General features: G+C 40.4%; 1 protein-coding gene across 1 annotated transcript in view; it reads right to left on the bottom strand.

Moving 5' to 3' along the window:
• LOC106580127 (disabled homolog 2-interacting protein) overlaps window positions 1-18,528 on the bottom strand; it is a 120,797-nt gene extending 102,269 nt beyond the window's left edge. Inside the window, exon 1 of the mRNA XM_014160830.3 lies at window positions 18,235-18,528. Within this exon, the coding sequence (XP_014016305.1) occupies window positions 18,235-18,274 (40 nt within the window). The 5' untranslated portion in view covers window positions 18,275-18,528. The remainder of the gene's footprint in view (window positions 1-18,234) is intronic.
• Between the last annotated feature and the right edge of the window lie 360 nt (window positions 18,529-18,888).

Here is an 18,888-nt window from a genome sequence, read left to right as displayed (position 1 = left end):
TACCATCCGTCCTATTGACATACGTGCAATCATTAGAGAATAAACTGGATAAGCTCCGTTCGAGACTATACTACAAAACGGGACAATAAAAACTAATATCACTGAAATTAATACGGAGTAGTGGCTGAACGACGACAAGGATAATATACAGTTGGCTGGGTTTTCTATGCATTGGCAAGCGAGACAGCTACCTCTGATAAGACAAGGGGTAGAGGTCTGTGTCTATTTGTCAATAACAGCTGGTGCGCGAAATCTAATATTAAAGAAGTCTCAAGGTTTTGCTCACCTGAGTATCTCATGATAAGCTGTAGACCACACAATTTACCAAGAGAGTTTTCATCTATATTTTCCGTAGCTGTCTATTGACCACCACAAACAGATGCTGGCACTAAGACCGCACTTAACGAGCTTCATAAGGCCATAAGCAAACAAGAAAATGCTCATCCAGAGGTGGCGTTCCTAGTGGCCGGGGACTTCAATGCAGGAAAACTTAAATCCGTTTTACCTCATTTAATAAAAAAGCAAAAAAGCAAAAAAAACTCTAGACCACCTTTACTCCATACACAGAGACGCGTACAAAGCTCTCCCTCATCCTCCATTTGGCAAATCAGACCATAATTATATCCTCCTGATTCCTGCTAAACAAGGAAAAAAGTACCAGTGACTCGCTCAATACGGTAGTAGTCAGATGACGCAGATGCTAAGCTACAGGACTGTTTTGCTAGCACAGAATATGTTCCGGGATTGAGGAGCACACCACATCAGTCACCGGCTTGGTCAATAAGTGCATCGATGATATCATCCCGTCTGTAGCCGTGAAGTGCTTTGAAAGGCTGGTCATGGCTCACAACACCATCATCCCAGAAACACTAAACCCACTCAAATTCAAATACCGCCCAAACAGATCCACAGACGCAATCTCTATTGCACTCCACTGCCCTTTCACACCTGGACAAAAGGAACACCTGCGTGAGAATGCTGTTCATTGACTATAGCTCAGGGTTCAACACCATAGTGCCCTCAAAGCTCATCACTAAGCTGAGGACCGTGGGACTAAACATCTCCTTCTGAAACTGGATCCTGGACTTCCTGACGGGCCACCCCCGGGTGGTAAGGGTAGGCAACAACATCTGCCAAGCTGATCCTCAACACGGGGCCCCTCAGGGGTGCGTGCTTAGTCCCCTCTTGTACTCCTTGTTCACCCACGACTGCGTGGCCAAGCACGATTCCAACACCATCATTAAGTTTGCCGACGACACAACGGCAGTGGGCCTGATCACCAAAAACGATGAAACAGCCTAAGAGGGCCGAGCATGCCCCCATTCTTATTGACAGGGCTATCATGGAGCAGGTCGAGAGTTCCTTGTTGTCCACATCGCCAAAAAACTATCATGGTCCAAACACACCAAGACAGTCGTGAAGAGGGCACGACAATGCCTATTCCCCCTCAGTAGACTGTTAAATATTGCCAAAAAGACTCCAGCCACCCTAGTCATAGACTGTTATCTCTGCTACCGCACGGCAAGCAGTACCAGAGCGCCAAGTATAGGTCCAAAAGACTTTTAACTTCTTGCGGATTAGTGGGACGCTAGCGAAATTGCAGAGCGACAAATTCAAATTAAATTACTATAAATATTAAACTTTCATGAAATCACAAGTGCAATACATCAAAATAAAGCTTCACTTGTTGTTAATCCACCTGCCGTGTCAGATTTCAAAAAGGCTTTACGGTGAAAGCAAACCATGCGATTATCTGAGGACAGCACCCAGAACACGAATGCATAACAAATCATTTTCAACCAGGGAGTTGCGACACGAAAGTCAGAAATATCGATATAATATATGCCTTACCTTTGAAGATATTCTTCTGTTGGCACTCCAAAAGGTCCCAGTTACATTACAAATGGTCCGTTTGTTCGGTAATGTCCTTCTTTATATCCATAAAAACTCTATATCCATAAAAAAGTTTAGCTGGCGCGCTTCAGTCAATAATCCACTCGGTTTCCCTCCTTCAAAATGCATACAAAATGAATCCCAAACGTTACCAATAAACTTATCCAAACAAGTCAATCAATGTTTATTATCAAACAATAGGTACCCTAATTCGCAAATAAACGATCAAATTTAAGACGGAGAATTGTTAGTCTTTACCGGAGAAAAATACCAAAGAACGCACTCTCATTCACGAGCTTAGAAACACTACAGCCAAAATGGGAGCCACCTAGAAAAACGACAATTTCTGGCTAATTTTTCCAAAAACCAGCCTGAAACTCTTTCTAAAGACTGTTGACATCTAGTGGAAGCCCTAGGAACTGCAATCAGGCACAATTTCGCCCTATTATAAAAGTGGCAGCCATTGAAATCAGTGGTAGGATGAATTTTTTTGGGGGGGGATGGTTTGTCCTCGGGGTTACGCCTGCCATTTCAGTTCTGTTATACTCACATACATTATTTTAACAGTTTTAGAAACTTTAGAGTGTTTTCTATCAAAATCTACCAATTATATGCATATCCTCGCATCTGGGCCTGAGTAGCAGGAAGTTTACTTTGGGCATGCTTTTCATCCGAATGTGAAAATACCGCACCCATCCCAAAGAAGTTAGCAGCTTCTACCCCCAGGCCATAAGACTGCTGAACAGCTAATCAAACTACCCAGATTATTTGCATTGACCCTCCCCTTTTTTTACCCTGCTGCTACTCATTGTTTATTATTTATGCAGTCACTTTACCCCTACCTACATGTACATATTACCTCAATTACCTCGACTAACCTGTACCCCCGCACATTGACTCGGTACCGGTACCCCCTGTATACATAGCCTCGTTATTGTGTTAGTTTATTCAGTAAATCTTTTCTTAACTCTAATTTCTCTTAACTGCATTGTTGATTAAGGGCTTGTAAATAAGCATTTCACGGTAAGGTCTACACCTGCTGTATTCGGCACATGTGACAAATAAAATGTGAAATTCTGAATTTCAAACTAATTTATCTGTTGATTGAATGCCTACGAGTATAATAATCCCCCCCCCCCCCCCCCCCAAACCAATCCACTAGCAATGTCAGTTGCCAAAACATGATATAATTCCAATCAAGACGACTTGTTTACTTTCCCCTAGTGATTTAAAATACACCCAGTTAATGCATTTGTGTCAGCAAAAGGACAGGGTCCAACAAACACACTGGAATGCTGGATTGTCAGCCTCCAGATCCACTTACTTCCCACAACAATCCGAGCGCACAGATAAAAACAATTAAAATAAGTTTGAGCTGACCCAGTTTCACCCCAGACACAACACATGTCTACATATAGGCCTATACACAGTGTACAAAACATTTTTTTCAAACTTTGCTCTTTCCATGACATAGACTGACCAGGTGAAAGCTATGATTCCTTACTGATGTCACTTGTTAAATCCACTTCAATTAGTGTAGATGAAGGGGTGGAGATGGCTTAAAGAAGGATTTTTAAGCCTTGAGACAATTGAGCCTAGAGCTGTGTTCGAATACCCATGCAAACATACTGTATACTTAATGAGTATATACTACATAGTATCAGTGCATTTTAGTATACTGTAAACGAATGGTATCATTTCAGTTGAGCGTACTAGAGCTTCGCCTGTCTACCGGAAGTTGATGCTAGCTTGTTAGCATAGCACATGACTAGCTAAACATTTAACAATTTCAGTTGTGTTCCTAAATTCTATCTGGAGTGCGCTCTGGGCATTCGTAAATCCAGAGAGTTGTCCGTTCATAAATTCGGAGCATTCAGAGCGCACACTGGACATTTTGGCCGAGGAGTAGGTTTGAGCCGAGCGAGCGTTCAACGGCAGTCAAGCACCCAAGCTAACTGGCTAACGTTAGCTAGCTACTTCCAGACACAAATGAGACTGAGAACCTCACTCTGACCATTTTACTCCCCCTAGCAGAGCTGGTTAGTCTGTGTTCATGTTATCTAGAATGTTGGTGACTGTACCTGTGCTGCTGACAACAATTTAATAATGCTTTTTTTGCCAACGTTTACTGGCCATATTCAACGTGTGTTGAGCATTCATAAATTAATCAGTTATCCTGCGCGAGAGTGCTCTGAAATCAAAGTAGATAGCCAGAATGAACAATGTCCATTGAAACGCACAAAGACTATACCGCTTAGCTAGGAATAATCTAGTCAATAAACGTTGGGTAGTTAGATAGGATATAGTAAATAATACTGCCTGGCAAGTTCGATGTATTAGTAGCCAACTAACGTTAGGTAGCTAACATACCGGTACCTACTGCTGTAATACTATGCGGTTCGCAAGGATAGCGTAGCTAACAAATTGTCAGCCAATATAACGTGTAACGTAACCTATTTGAAAAGTCATTACATTGCATAACATTTTCTTAAAACGTTTCATAATTAGTTAAAGCAATGAATTTGTTTTCCCTTTTCTTCGGACTTTGGCTGCATATTTCCCGCCATTTTCTTCAATTCTGAAAACATTGTGAAGCCACGCCGGTTTTCATAAAAATTGCCTTATGGGCCCTAAAAGCACGGAAATAGTGTCCACTTCATGTATACTTCACATTTTGGTGAATTTAGTATGACATCCGGGAACTTTTGGCATACTAAGTATATCCATATTATGACCAATAAGCAAACTATATAGTCAATTCATTTCACAAATAGTCCGTTATTGCGGTTAGTATGAGTATTCGAACACAGCTATGGATTGTGTGTGCCATTCAGTGGGTGAATTGGCAAGACAAAATATTTAAGTGCCTTTGAACGGGGTATGGTTAGGGCTGTTGCGGCGACTGTTTTACACCGGCAGTCACGAGTCATGACCACAGTAAAATTCCAGGTGACCGTTGAGTCATGGTAATCTCCTTTTATACACTCTAGACATGCTTTGTTAGTACCCAACTTGCTAATGACCATCAGGTCCTAATGGTCTGGTACGCAGGGCTCTATTGTCCCTCTACCCACTCTGACATCAAGGCAAATCAAATACAATAAAGAAAAAATACAAAAATCACACTCATCAAAACAGTACGTGCTTTTAAAACTCACCTCACTGTGATGATCAATTTGAAAAAATAAGTTCAAAAGCAGGTTGAAATTGATTGTAAAACATGGACATTGTGGATGTTGTTGCAAAGCTTATCACAACGAAATGGACAGCGCTTTCTAAGGTGATGATTAATTCAAAACACCCATACACATATTAGAGCTTATACATGCAAGATTTGTTATATTTTTAATAAAGTTATGATTCTGCCTTATAGCCTACCACATATTACGCATGGCAGAAAAACATAACACTAAACTGATTTAAGATGTCTTTGGTACATAATTGGTCTAGCGGCTAGCCTATACTCCAAAATTATAAATAAATTAGAGTAATCATCTTTGAGTGTGGACTGTATTATTATGCATACTGGGTAGACTCATTACCTTATGCTAGGCTCCAAAATGTCTATCCATGAGTCTGGGAGAGAACGTATAGCCCTAGGCGATGCTGTTGGTTCATTGCTTGTGCAGAGTGGCTTACAGGTAGCCTACAATTACAGTGAATTTGTATTTGATTTTGAGTAGGGAAAGTTTTATATTTTCATAATTAATTGGGTGGCACATTACCTTTAGCTATACCGAATATCCACCACCATGCGTTTCCATCTCCTCCTCGCTCTCCCTTATTCCTTTCTTGGGCATGCAGAGAGGCTGGCCGTCAACAGTTTAGTGAAATATGTTTTGTTGCGAAAACATGTTACTATCGACGTTCCCGAACAGATTTCACTTGGTTTCCCAAATTAAGCACTGGGTAGCTGCAGGATCAGGGTTGGAGAGCCCCTGGCATACAGCGTTTCGGTGGAATATCACCTGTCGCCCAGCAAGAGCATGCTCCGCAAACAGTGGTTGATGCATGGAGTGAAATAAGTGTTCTTATATTTATTTCTCAGCTGCTAATATTAAGCACAGCTCAGCTATAAAACTGAAGTAGCCTAGCAGGCTTCACTGAGAAATGGACCGGCAGGAAAGCGCGTGGCCGCCATTTGCTATTCGAGTGCATACAGATGGCATGTCTTTTTCCGCTGTCAATTTGATAATAAATCAAAACAAATTTTACATATTCGCAAAGACAAGATTTAATTGAGAATGGTCTGATGGGTGAAAATATGATTACTTGAGAGAACCTGCCTGCCTGAGGCAAGGAATGCTTTTTTTGCAACTTTCTCAAATCATCAATAGCCTATAGTTGCATCAAGCAGCCCATATATGTTTTGATTTCTAAAACATTCACAACTAAATTTGCCCAATAACTCTAATTGTAGCACATAAGACCTGTTTCAAATGATCAATTTTACGCTCAACATAGCCACTTCATATGTGCACTCGCTTTGGAATGAGGGAAATGTCATTTATATTTTATTCAGCTAAGTTCAATTACATTCTTTATAATATAAAATAATGGCATATCTTGTCAGCTAAATGAACAAGCCTACAGCCTATGGCATGGAGCATAGCCAGAAAATATACAGTAGGCAAACTCATATTCTGTACTTTGGAAATAGATTTTCTTCACACCATAATTTTTCTTTAGACTTGACTAAAATAAATAATGGATTATTGTGAAGGCTGTACATTAAATTGATTTATTATACTTAAAAAAAAAAATGTAGATGTTCCAAAGGTGCACATCAGCGGCTTGTATGCAGCTTGTATGCGTGGACGCCTGGAGATACTAAACGTGTTTATGTTCATTAACGCTCAATTACCGTGAGACCGGCAGTCTTATGCATGACAATAACCAGCTGACAAAAGTGCATGACCACCACAGCCCTAGTAGGTGCCAGGTGCACCGGTTTGTCTCAAGTACTCTAGCGCTGCTGGGTTTTTCACGGTCAACAGTTTCCTGTGTGTACCAAGAATGGTCCACCACTCAAAGGACAACCAGCCAACTGTGGGAAGCATTGGGTTCAACATGGGCCAGCATCCCTGTGGAATGCTTTCGACACCTTGTAGAGTCCATGCTCCGATGAATTGAGGCTGTTCTGTGGGCAAGAGGGGGGGGGAGTAGTGCAACACAATATTAGGAAGTGTTCTTAATGTTTTGTACACTCAGTGTATATGGCCAATAATGCAGTAATAAGCTACTGTGTGTACTGTCTAGTGTTTATACAAAAATACATGTTCATACTCAAAAACAATTTCACAAAAAAAAATAGTTTAAGGAAAAAATAATAATATTTGTAATCTCCCTAACATGCATCCCTGAAAGAATGTTCCAACAACCTCCAGCCCCTAAAAAATCCCTGCCATGCTGCAAGCAGTTTAGAGGACACATGATGCCTTGACAGGGACATCTTTCAGTTGGTCGTTTTTTCCCCCCTTCATGAATGCAATTCATGCCTCTGGAGGGGATGGTAATACAGCTGTAATAGGATCAAACCCCTTTGGAATTGTAGCCCTCTTAAGCATGTCACATACGCTCAGTCACCCACCCCTCAGTCTGGTATGCTCCTTCAAACCTAGTGCTGCTCCCTCCTGCCTGCCCGCTGCTGCCGTGAAAGGCTTCTCTGTGAAAAGCCTGGGGGCCCTGAATGCTCCACAACTCTGCTCTTCCAAAAACAAAACTAATCTCTGGAGTTCGCTCAAATCATTCGTGTTCCAAAAGCTGTCATCGTTTAAAGCGGAGGCCAGGCCAGAAATACAGGCAGAGGTGTTTCATGCCATGCTGCAGAAATTGTCTTAGGAGCAGGAAACAGAAAGATCTGGGTGACCTACTTGAGTCTGCATGCTGTTCCAATCTTTTTAGTAGTTGTGAGTATGGCCAATGTGAGATATTAGCCTGTAAATCATCCAAAATACATGCAGTAGAGATAGACCCTCAGAAAGCCAAACTGTTGGCTTTTAAATCCAAGATGGTTCTACTTGAGACTCTGATCCTCACCATTACAGTGAAGGATATCTTTATACTCAAATCTAATTAGTGATACCAAATTAAGGATTATTCTAAACTCCAGTAATCAGCTTATTACTCCACCTAGCTCTGGCCAACGAAAACCTTGCTAACGCTTCAGTGCAAATTCCAGCTCATTCCTTTTTCTCGTGTTAAAACTTTATTATTATTTTTTTTTACAAAAATTGTTTAAAAAAACTATGAACACCTACAGCACAGCATCCCAAAATCAGAGGACTCCATTTGCCAGGACTAACATTGGGCCTGTCACCTACTGAAGCAGCTAACTTCCCACACCAAGTCAGCCTTTACGGCAAAATCAGAGCCAGACAGAATCTGGCATGCAATCAGTCATTATACACAACATTGCATTAAATGTTCCTATATTTTAATAATAACAATCTTAAAATCTTCAGATTAACATTGATGGTATTCTAGCTACACTCATCACAGATGGTTGTTTAAGGATGAAAAGATAGTCAAAGCCTTCATCTGGATTAGAAATCTTATCATTAGCATGCTGACGGTGTGTCTACATGTAAAGATTAGGGTTGCAACATTTCTGAAACTTTCCACAAATTCCCGAGCATATGATGCAAAACTCGTCATACTGGCTGTATTTCTGCTTGCTTGAACGGCGAATTGCTCAGATACACATGAAAACACCCCAGGAATCAATAGAACATTGCTCAGATGCACAAAAACAATATAACATTAAAAATGGGTGAATTTCCCTTTAACTTATCCTCTAAGCTACATGTCTAGCTTTCTGTTTGAGCACAGAGAAGATTCTAGGAGTGAGTGAGTTTAGTAAAGGAATGGATTATTCTAAAACCCAGGGTGGAAAAAGTTTGCGGAAATAATGCCCTGATGGGAGGATAATAAGCAGTGTTGTGTACTTTCTCTCTGGAGGCGCCTTCTCGAGCAAGTTGGTGGTAAACTGGAAGGGAACTGTTGTTTCTGCAAAGCAGTATGATTCTGAGCCAGTGTACATTGATGAGAGCAGTCAAGAGACACAAAATTCCAACACACAAATTACTAGATAGGGTGTCATGTACATACAGCAACCAACCAAATTTGAAAAACATTTAAGAGAAACGCACTTCAACACAGTACATGAAACAAACAGCAACAACAACAAAAAATCCTCATTCCCCATGGTTTCACTAAAGTTTACGGGCTCTTAGAGCCTTGCCACATTTCTGTGGCTTGTTTCAGAGTATTGAAATGTGACTACTGATGAAGGATTATACAAAACATACTGCAAAGAAGAACTTCACCTTGGTGACTTATGGGTGGTGAAGTCACAACTTGGCATGATCGAAGAGCAACCTGCTGTCATTTCTATACTGGCATTACAATGGCAGTAAACTAGATTTAAAAACAAAGCATTTAGAAGCATTGCTGACTCTGGAGTTTTGTGGTTGGAATGCACAGTACAGTACCTGTGGATTTCACTGCAACGCCTGTCCGTCTTCCACAAAGAACACAAAGCAATGAGAACCTCTCTAGGTTATGGCCTGGGATTTTGTTTTCAAAAGATCACATGTGAGAAAGGTGTATGGATGAAGGAGCACTTCAGAGGACTTTTTCTAATGTCTCACTTCAAAGAAAGAGAGTGACTTCCTCTGAAAGCTGAATAGTAAATTGGAGCAATCCAAAATGTCCCATGCCATTTCCCCTCCTCTCAACTCAGAGGCAGTCACACACCATGACAAAGTCAAGATTGCTTCTCCGAGTTCTGTCCCTCCCTCTTTCAAGTGTAAAGAAAATACAAATAAATTAAACATTTTTCTGTTCAGGAGCTGTTTGGGTACTGGGTTATAGAAATACTCTCTCCCGCTATCTCTCTGTGGCATTCAGGGGAACAAATGCTGCAGAGAGCTACATTCCTGGCTTACAAGAGCCAATCAGTGGGCAGAGTACAGAGTGAGTAGGCCCAAGTTGGCCCTGGACCTGTAGTCCCTCTCTAAAGTAGCAGTTACAACTGAGAAGGCAGTCTTCACAAGCCTTGTGAAATGTGCTTTAAAAAAGGGGCAATATTTGGACTTCTAAATTATTGATACACTATATTACCAAAAGTATGTGGACACCTGCACGAACATCTCATTCCAAAATCATGGGCATTAATATGGAGTTGGTACCTCCTTTACTGCTATAACAGCCTCCACTCTTCTGCAAATGCTTTCCACTAGATGGTGGAACATTGCTGCAGGGACAAGTGAGGCAACAAGAGCATTAGTGAGGTTAGGCACTTATGTTGGGCGATTAGACCTGGCTTGCAGTCGGCGTTCCAATTCATCCCAAAGATTGATGGGGTTGAGGTCAGGGCTCTGTGCAGGCCAGTCAAGTTCTTCCATACGAATCTCGACAAACCATTTCTGTATGGACCTCTTTGTGCACGGGGCATTGTCATGTTGAAACAGAAAAGGGCCTTCCCCATACTGTTTCCACAAAGTTGGAAGCTCAGAACTATCTAGAATGTCATTGTATGCTATAGGATTAAGATTTCCCTTCACTGGAACTAGGGGGCCTAGCCCGAACCATGAAAAACACTCCCAGACCATTATTCCTCCTCCACCAAACTTTACAGTTGGCACTATGCATTGGGGCAGCTAGCGTTCTTCTGGCATCCACCAGACCCAGATTCGTCCATCAGACTGCCAGATGTTGAAGCGTGATTCATCACTTCAGAGAACGTGTTTCCACTGCTCCAGAGTCCCATGGCGGCAAACAGTTTTTGGGCTGACGTTGCTTCCAAAGGCAGTTTGGAACATGGTAGTGAGAATTACAACCGAGGACAGACGATTTTTAGGTGCTACGCGCTTCAGCAGTCGGCGGTCCCGTTCTGCAGTCGGCGGTCCCGCAGTCGGCTGAGCCGTTGTTGCTCTTAGACATTTCTACTTCACAATAACAGCACTTACAGTTGATCGGGGCATCTCTAGCAGGGTAGAAATTTGACGAACTGACTTGTTGGAAAGGTGGCATCCTATGACGGTGCCACGTTGAAAGTCACAGAGCTCTTCACTACTGCCAAAGTTTGTCTATGGAGTTGGCATAGCTGTGTGCCTAATTTTATACACTTGTCAGCAATGGGTGTGGCTGAAATAGTCGAATCCACTAATTTGAAGGACTGTCCACATACTTTTGTTTATATACACAGTATAATGTATGTATAATATAACTTATATATGTTTTACTCCAATGTTGTAAAAAGTACATGTAAACAAACACTGTATACCTTTGTGTATATACATACTTCTGTATACCTAGCTAGCACATAACATTCTGAGAACCATATGTTTGACAGTTTGGTGAAAATGTGGTTGTCATATGGTTATTTTGCATACAACCTTCCCATAACTTTCTAGGAATGGTGCAGGATAGTTTATTGGCTTTGGAAGATTCTCAGCACATTTAAGGAACTTGACAACAACAAAAAATGTGTATTTCTTACTTTAACTGAATGTTTCTTACAAAGTTCTAACATGGTTACATTTGATTTCAATTTTGGCTATGTACTAGTTCAGAGAACATTAAGAAGCAACATTCTTCTGTGGGAATTACAATACTTCAGCATAATGTTTTCTACAGGTTTCCTCTGGGTTCTATTTCAAGGCATGTTCTCAGAACATTAAGAAAATGTTCCATAAAAACCACAAGAAAACTTTAGTAACGTTCAAAGAACCTTCTAAGAATGTTATTTTAAAACATAGATTCCATTCTCAGTGTCAACAAAACTCTATCCTTTATCTTGTTAAGCGTGTTAAGGTGTAAGCTTGGGCAGTATACTATATATATATATATGTATACTGGGGTAAATAGCCACAGAATGTTTTTTCAATACAGTATGGAATTCACAACTAAATGTTTGCCAGCTGGATATGTTATAACTTAACTGTCTAAAATGTGACAAATGCTCTGCAGTTGTGCATTTGGTTTGCTAATTTAGTAGCTAGTCAGCTATCTAGCTAAGTGGTTAGCTTCATCCAAAATCAAGTTTTGCTTGGTAACAGCAAAGAATCCCCTCCTGGATCTAGATACTTGCTGTCTAATATTTGTTTTGTGCGTGCAGCAAACTGTAGCAGTTTTTGATACTTGTATAACTGTTTGAGCTGTGATGTCTGTCCTGAAAATAGTTTAGGTCAGAGACTGTATAAAATGTTCGCAATGCGCTCATTAGCATTTATTTAGCATTCTCTATGGGATTTTAGATCTACTTGTTAGCATTGTTAGCCTTTGGATTACAGAGGCTGTGGGGTTCAAAAACTGCACCCCTTATGTTCAGTGCCAGTATTACATAATATCCCGGTATGGCACAAAGTTGGTGTGAAGGTATGAGAATCAGGATACCGCCCAAGCCTATTTAGGTGTGTTGGCCCGCTAATTGGCCACTCCTGATCCTAATGAGTGTTTCCTTTGAAATGGGGTCTGTTTTTATACACTAAAATGAACAGTTTTGTAGGAGTAAAAAAAAACATGGCTTGCTAGCAGAGGACTAATTCCAAAGACAGAGAACAGAATATCACAGGTTTTAATCTCAATGACGCCATGCCAAAATAAAAAAAATAAATGTGTTTGCATGATTAATGCCTAAGCAAATTAATTTCCATTTGTCCCATCTGTGCTTGGAGTTCAGAACAGCTAAAGGGAAAAGTCAACATTTTTCAACTTCATATTCATCGTCTCTAGCCCCATCTCAACATCAACATGTGAAAATGCTGCGTTTCTATGTTTTCTTATTCATGTGATTTTTACCAATTGTGAGTAGGCATTGCCTACTAATTGGTTGATGATGTCATTGGAAACACTTATCTATCTTTTTTACTACAAAAAATAGAAACGTGCTATTTTCGCCTATGTTGATGTTGGGGTGGTACTGGAGATTTTGTATATGAATTAAACAAAATTGTGATGTTTACCTTTAACCCAAACTAAGATAGCAGGTTTATTAAGTCTTATTGAAACATTCAGTGAAAGTTAAGAAAAACCTACAAATAACCTTTACATTATATTCAAAACTTTCACAACATTTAGGGAATGTTCTCAGAAAATTATTTAATTTCCTTCAAATAACCTATAATTTCCATTCTTAGGACTTTTATAAAACCTCCCAGGAAATAGTTTAGGGAACCTTCCTCAGAACCCCCCTGCAACCTAAAAATGTACATTCCCAGAACTGGAGAAATGTTCACTTCCATTCTCAGAATGTTTAAAAAAGCATTCAGTTTTACCCGTCGGGAAACTTATGGCTTCGTTCCCAGAACCAATGGCAAACCAAAAACATATGTTCCCACAACTTCCAAGGAACCAAATGTGCTAGCCTCAAATATTGGTTAAAATTAAAACTATTGTGATATCATAGATGGTCTGTCCATAGCTCTATGAATTTGAGAGTGGTTATATATTTCTCCAGGCCCACCCCTCTGCGTTTTACCAAAACAGTGACAAAACTTTATTGTTTCAACTGTGGCTTGACACTTTAAAAAGAGGCATAGTCAAATGTATCATTTTTTCACTTACATAAATTGATACTAACAGTATACAGGGCTTTGAAAATATGACCTAGTTTTGGGGAAGTGTTTTTATCCAGTCTCTTGAACAAGGGAGCTTCATGGTCCACAAAGAGGGGTAAAATAATTCTGAATTTTGTAAAATAATATTTGTATTTCTATGCTGTCACTGCAACTGGTATGTCTGAACTTGTACACTGTTTATTGACCGCAAACAGCAACATTTTCATAAATGTTCATATTTTTAATCCCAGCAATCCACTGGGCTTTAAGCAACTATAGGGCATTATACTTCCAGCCCTGGATCTCTTGAAGACAAAAAAGCCCAGTAAAACAAGTATAATGAGTATAAATAGAGGGTGAAAAATGGCTGCGGACTGCATCTCTGGTCTGACACCATCGCCTGGTCTACAGCCCATTGCTATGAGTCTATCTTTGTCTCTCACTGCATGGTGCACTCCAGTCTATTGGCCTAACAAGCTGTGCGAGACAGAACTTCCTGAGTGGAGGACTATAGAAACAGAAGATTGGGCAGAGGATTTATACAGCTGCTCTTTTACAGACAAAGACACTTGTGTGCAGCATGTGAGGTCAGCAAATTGCCCTGACGTATGATGGCTAGCTGAGCCCTTTCCGAAGGAATTCGAACTTCAAATGTCACAAGCCCACATGCTTTTACATGTTTATATGTCAAAGATGGAGCACGTGATCTATAGTAAAAGGATGTTTGTTTATTTTTTTACCCCTCTTCGACAGTCCAACAGGTCAAATATTTCACACCAAGGGCAATATTTTGTCAAACCTTGTAGCCTAATTTAGTCAAACTATGATCTTCATATTTGAGAACTAAAATCAGTTAGTCCGCTCTAATACAACTGAGCTGAAAAGGACCCTTATCATTACTGCAAACATTTCATAGCAATATAAAATCTCTCAAATCATTCCCTTGCCTTCAAGGTGAATTGAAGTTCCAAAGTAAAACCACAGAAGCATATAGCATGAGCAACGACAGCTTAGACTTGTTACTTGATTCAAAGACAAGCAGAAGAATGGACGATAAAAATGAGAAGTGGCAGCCTCATCTTTTCACCTTCATAACATGGGAAGAGCAGATGTCAGCTAGCCTTCATGTAAAACATACTTTCACAACAGTACAGGATAAACCACATGGATTTAGAAACACAAAAAATACCATTGCATAGACTAAAAAGGTTCAAATGTAACATCTGTCAGTTTAAAGCTAGATAAGTAATGCATCTACGCAGTTCAACTCCCACAAAGTTGAGTCAAAAAGAAGTGCACCATTGTTCAGTCAGTCATCCCATTAAATTCAGAGGCAAGCGATTTTCTTTTCAAGAGGGCAAAAATGGACTGGGACACAATAAAATGTCATCCACAATCCTCATCTTTTTTCACACTTTATTTCAGAGCTTGCTGGGATTCACCGGCATTTTTAACTCAAAAAGCATTAGCAAGCCGTACCATGTTTTTTGAGGGCATTGTAATTGATACAATATGCAAATAGACTTCAATTTGGTACAAAAACTATTTGTGTTTTTGGTCACAGAAATAAGGCAGACACTTATGTACACTGGAATAATTGTTCAATCTGGAGGGGGGACTCATCCCGAGCAGACATTTCCTTCCATATAAGAGGGGATAAAAACTTGTTAACTTGCTTAAAAAAAAAGTTTAAAAATAAACATGGGAGATTTTTGTAAGCCGCCATACAACACATTACAATTTTAGACTTTTTTGATTACGTTTGCAATACGCCTGAGTGGTTAGGTTCTTTGGTTTTCGGCTTGTAAGACATTCTGTAACTAAATGTCAGCAGTGAATATGACAACTTTGGTTACTAGGGAGACATCTAAATGACAAGATGAACAACAGATGGGACCCAAGTGTAATGCCACTGAGGTATGTACATCTGTTCTTTCTCCCCAACAGTACCCTCTGTGGTGCCGGAAACAACCGTATGCATCCTGTTTTCAGGGGAAATTAAAGAGCCTGTGACGCGACTTCCGCTTTTGGACGTTAACAAGGCGACACACCATCTTAACTCCTCCTCCACATTTACTGGATTGGTTCAACTGTGCAGAAGAGAACCTCTCCCAAAAATGTGTTAGGTTTCCCCAACAATAGAGTTAAGATCCAGACCCTCAGCCGCACCATCGAGAGCATCCTGACCGGTTGCATCACCACCTGGTATGGCAACTGCTCAGCATCTGACCGTAAGGTGCTACAGAGGGTAGTGTGTACAGCCCAGTATATCACCAGGGACAAGCTTCCTGCCATCCAGGACCTATATAATAGGTGGGGTCAGAAGAAAGACCCAAAAATTGTCAGACTCCAGTCAACCACGTCATAGACTGATTGGCAAGTGGTACCGGAGCGCCAAGTCTTGGACCAAAAGTCTCCTTAACAGCTTCTACCCCCAAGCCATAAGACTGCTGAACAATTAAATCAAATGGCCACCTGGACTATTTACATTGACACCCCGCCCCCTCCATTTGTTTTGTACACTGCTGCTACTAGCTGTTTATAATCTATGCAGTCACTTCAACCCTATCTACATGTTCAAATTACCTCAACTAACCTGTACCCCAACACATTGACTTGGTACCGGTACTCCCTGTATATAGCCTCGTTATTGTTATTTTATTGTGTTATTCTTTTTTACTTTAGTTAATTTGATAAATACTTTCTTAACTCTTCTTGAACTGCACTGTTGGTTAAGGGCTTGTGAGTAAGCATTTCACGGTAAGGTCTACACTTGTTGTATTGCGCGCATGTGACAAATAAAGTTTGATTTGAGATCATCTCTCAAACTAAAATAACAAATTCATCATAGGCTATTGTAGAGCTGGGCAATATAGACAAATATCGCGATAAATTGCCACGATAACGATAAATAGAACATGTTTATAACGTTAATGTACACCATTTTTTTTATTATCCTTTAATTAAACTACTTCGACTAATGTAATGGTTGTAGCCATCAATTGTACCATTAACAATCACTCATAATATTATTAGCAAACTCATTTCATTTCAAACTTCCCATTTCTGTAGTATAGGCTATTTATCGTAAAGAACGATATCAGTAAAATGCCTGCGATAAGAGATTGGGCATCGATAATTTTCGCTTTATTGTCCCACCTCTTGGCAATCGTCAACTCGTCATTGCAACACAGCAATAAAATGTTGACTCTAAATTCATGCTAAAGCAGATTATGTCAATTTTGATATGTCATCAAGATTATGCTAACTCCTTGTGTTACATCTCGGGCTAATGCAGGCTGTCTGGAGCATGTAATCCCTTACAGTGTTAACAAAACAAATAGTTCTGGATACTTTAGAGAACGATGAGATAGCATTATGTAAAATTGACTGTTGATATCGATATTTCAGCACATCATTCATTCATATTTGAGGAGGAATTTATGATTGTGTTTTTCAGCCATAGTAGCAGTCAAAAAGGCCCGTACCAGTATCTTTCTAGACTGTTCGCAAGGATATTCTAGTACTGACAGTGACTCCTGCAAGTGCTAATAAAATGAATTACTCATCACACCACAACATTACATGCTCATGAAGCTAGAAATGCAAAAATATGCATTCACATTAACCATGGGGCATGTTAAATAGAAACATAGGCTGATGTCTCCCTTGAAATTAATTCAAACGCTAACGTACTAAAGAACAGTATAAGAAAATGTGTTGATCATATCAGGGAACTGGCATGAATTCATTGGCAGTCACAAAAAAAGCTTACCTGGCAGTCATGAACAAAGAGGTGTCTAGATTACATACTGGTGCATCAAGGGTTGTTTAGATCCCAGACAATTTTGCACTGGAGGAAGACCGTCTGAGCATCAGGATGGATTGCTATTCTAACCCATACTAGAGTGTGTACTGTAGATACTAGACAATTACTTCAAATGAGGTGAAGCAGATAGTTGTGGAATTTGGAAAGCTGGGCCAAACAGTGGTTTTGGTATGGTATTCTCGTGACAAATGTTAAAGTGGCACAGAGCCCGGCTAATAAAACGGAATAAATCCAAGTCAGCCAAGTGTGGCTCTGGAAATATTCTAACCTGGACTCATTTTGAAACTAAAGCCACACTTCAAGTTGATCGGTATTTAATACAAAGTAGAATTTAAACTCAACCGTTCATTCAACAGTTGTTCTCCCGAAAATATTAAATACATGTACAAGCTTTCAGGACAAACAATTACGTCTCCGTTCTCAAAAATGTAACGACTCCTACACGTCCTCACACTTGAACCGGTGCAGCGCACTTTGCACAATATTCATGCTCTTCTTTAGAAGACGCATAACCAGATTTGTATGGGTCATTCAGCCCACAGATTACTTGAATTTATTCTGAGACAGAAGAATATTTATATGAATCTCTTGTTGCAGACAGCATTCTAAGCAAAAAGTGTCCACTTACTTTTTGGACTAAAGCATTCATATGGACTAAGAATTCTTCCTAGTAACGTCAAACATCCTCTTGAATGCAGTATTAGTACCCCCCCCCCCCCGGCATCTGCTCTGTCTACTCGAACAAAACATTTGATTCATAGGAATTCCACAAGCAATCTGCATCAACAGCAAACAACCCCACTTCACTAGAGCTCCAATCTGGAACTGAGTGAAAAAGAAGCACAAAGAGAACAGCCGCGAGTCTTGCTGATCTCAAAGCTCCCATTGCCACGGTGACAGAAGCAGACTTCAACAGGTTGTCTGCTTGATTTAACAAGTTGCCCTTACCATTGTAGCTCTCCAGTTCGGCCGCGTTGTCCAACTCCATAACTTCAAAGCACAGAATGAGGCATGTTCCTCTCTACCAGTTGTGTTTGTGTGCGTGCGGATGTAGAATCGAGTGAGGCACAGAAAACGAGCCTCGTCTCCCGCCTACCAGAGTGAATAGCGCTGCCTGGTTTTGCAGGGGCAGCTGTGCTGTGCTACATCTGGCAGCCTTTCCAAGTCTATGATTAAATTGGGCTCAACATAGGGCCTCACTGCCAGCTCTCGCTCCTCAACTCTTAAAGACACAGCACATTTTTTTTATCATCTGCCTTTCACCAGATGGTCACCTAACAAGTTCTGAATCTCTCACTTCAGTTCTCTGAGATCCTGACCAATGGCCATCGACAACCAGATCCTCTACTACATGAACACGTGGTGATGCAGGACCACAGCTAAGGGCGCTACTGAGCAAAAACAAGCAGTAGCAGGCAAATTGATTGATTAGATCAATTCATTTCCATTTTGAGTCCTGTGGTCACGGTTAGCCATTATTACAAGACATTTTGTAATTGACTATTGAGGACAGGAAATAGGCTAGGTTCACCCGTGTCTCAGTAGTAAGAGGTGCTGTAGGAGCAACAGTAGAGTTTACCTCTGGAATACGATTTAAAGAGC

Source organism: Salmo salar, chromosome 20 (assembly GCF_965601325.2).
Source record: "Salmo salar chromosome 20, fSalSal1, whole genome shotgun sequence".
Lineage (NCBI taxonomy): Eukaryota > Metazoa > Chordata > Actinopteri > Salmoniformes > Salmonidae > Salmo > Salmo salar.
The sequence above is the reverse complement of the archived record's forward strand: the minus strand, read 5'-3'. Positions and strand labels throughout refer to the sequence as shown.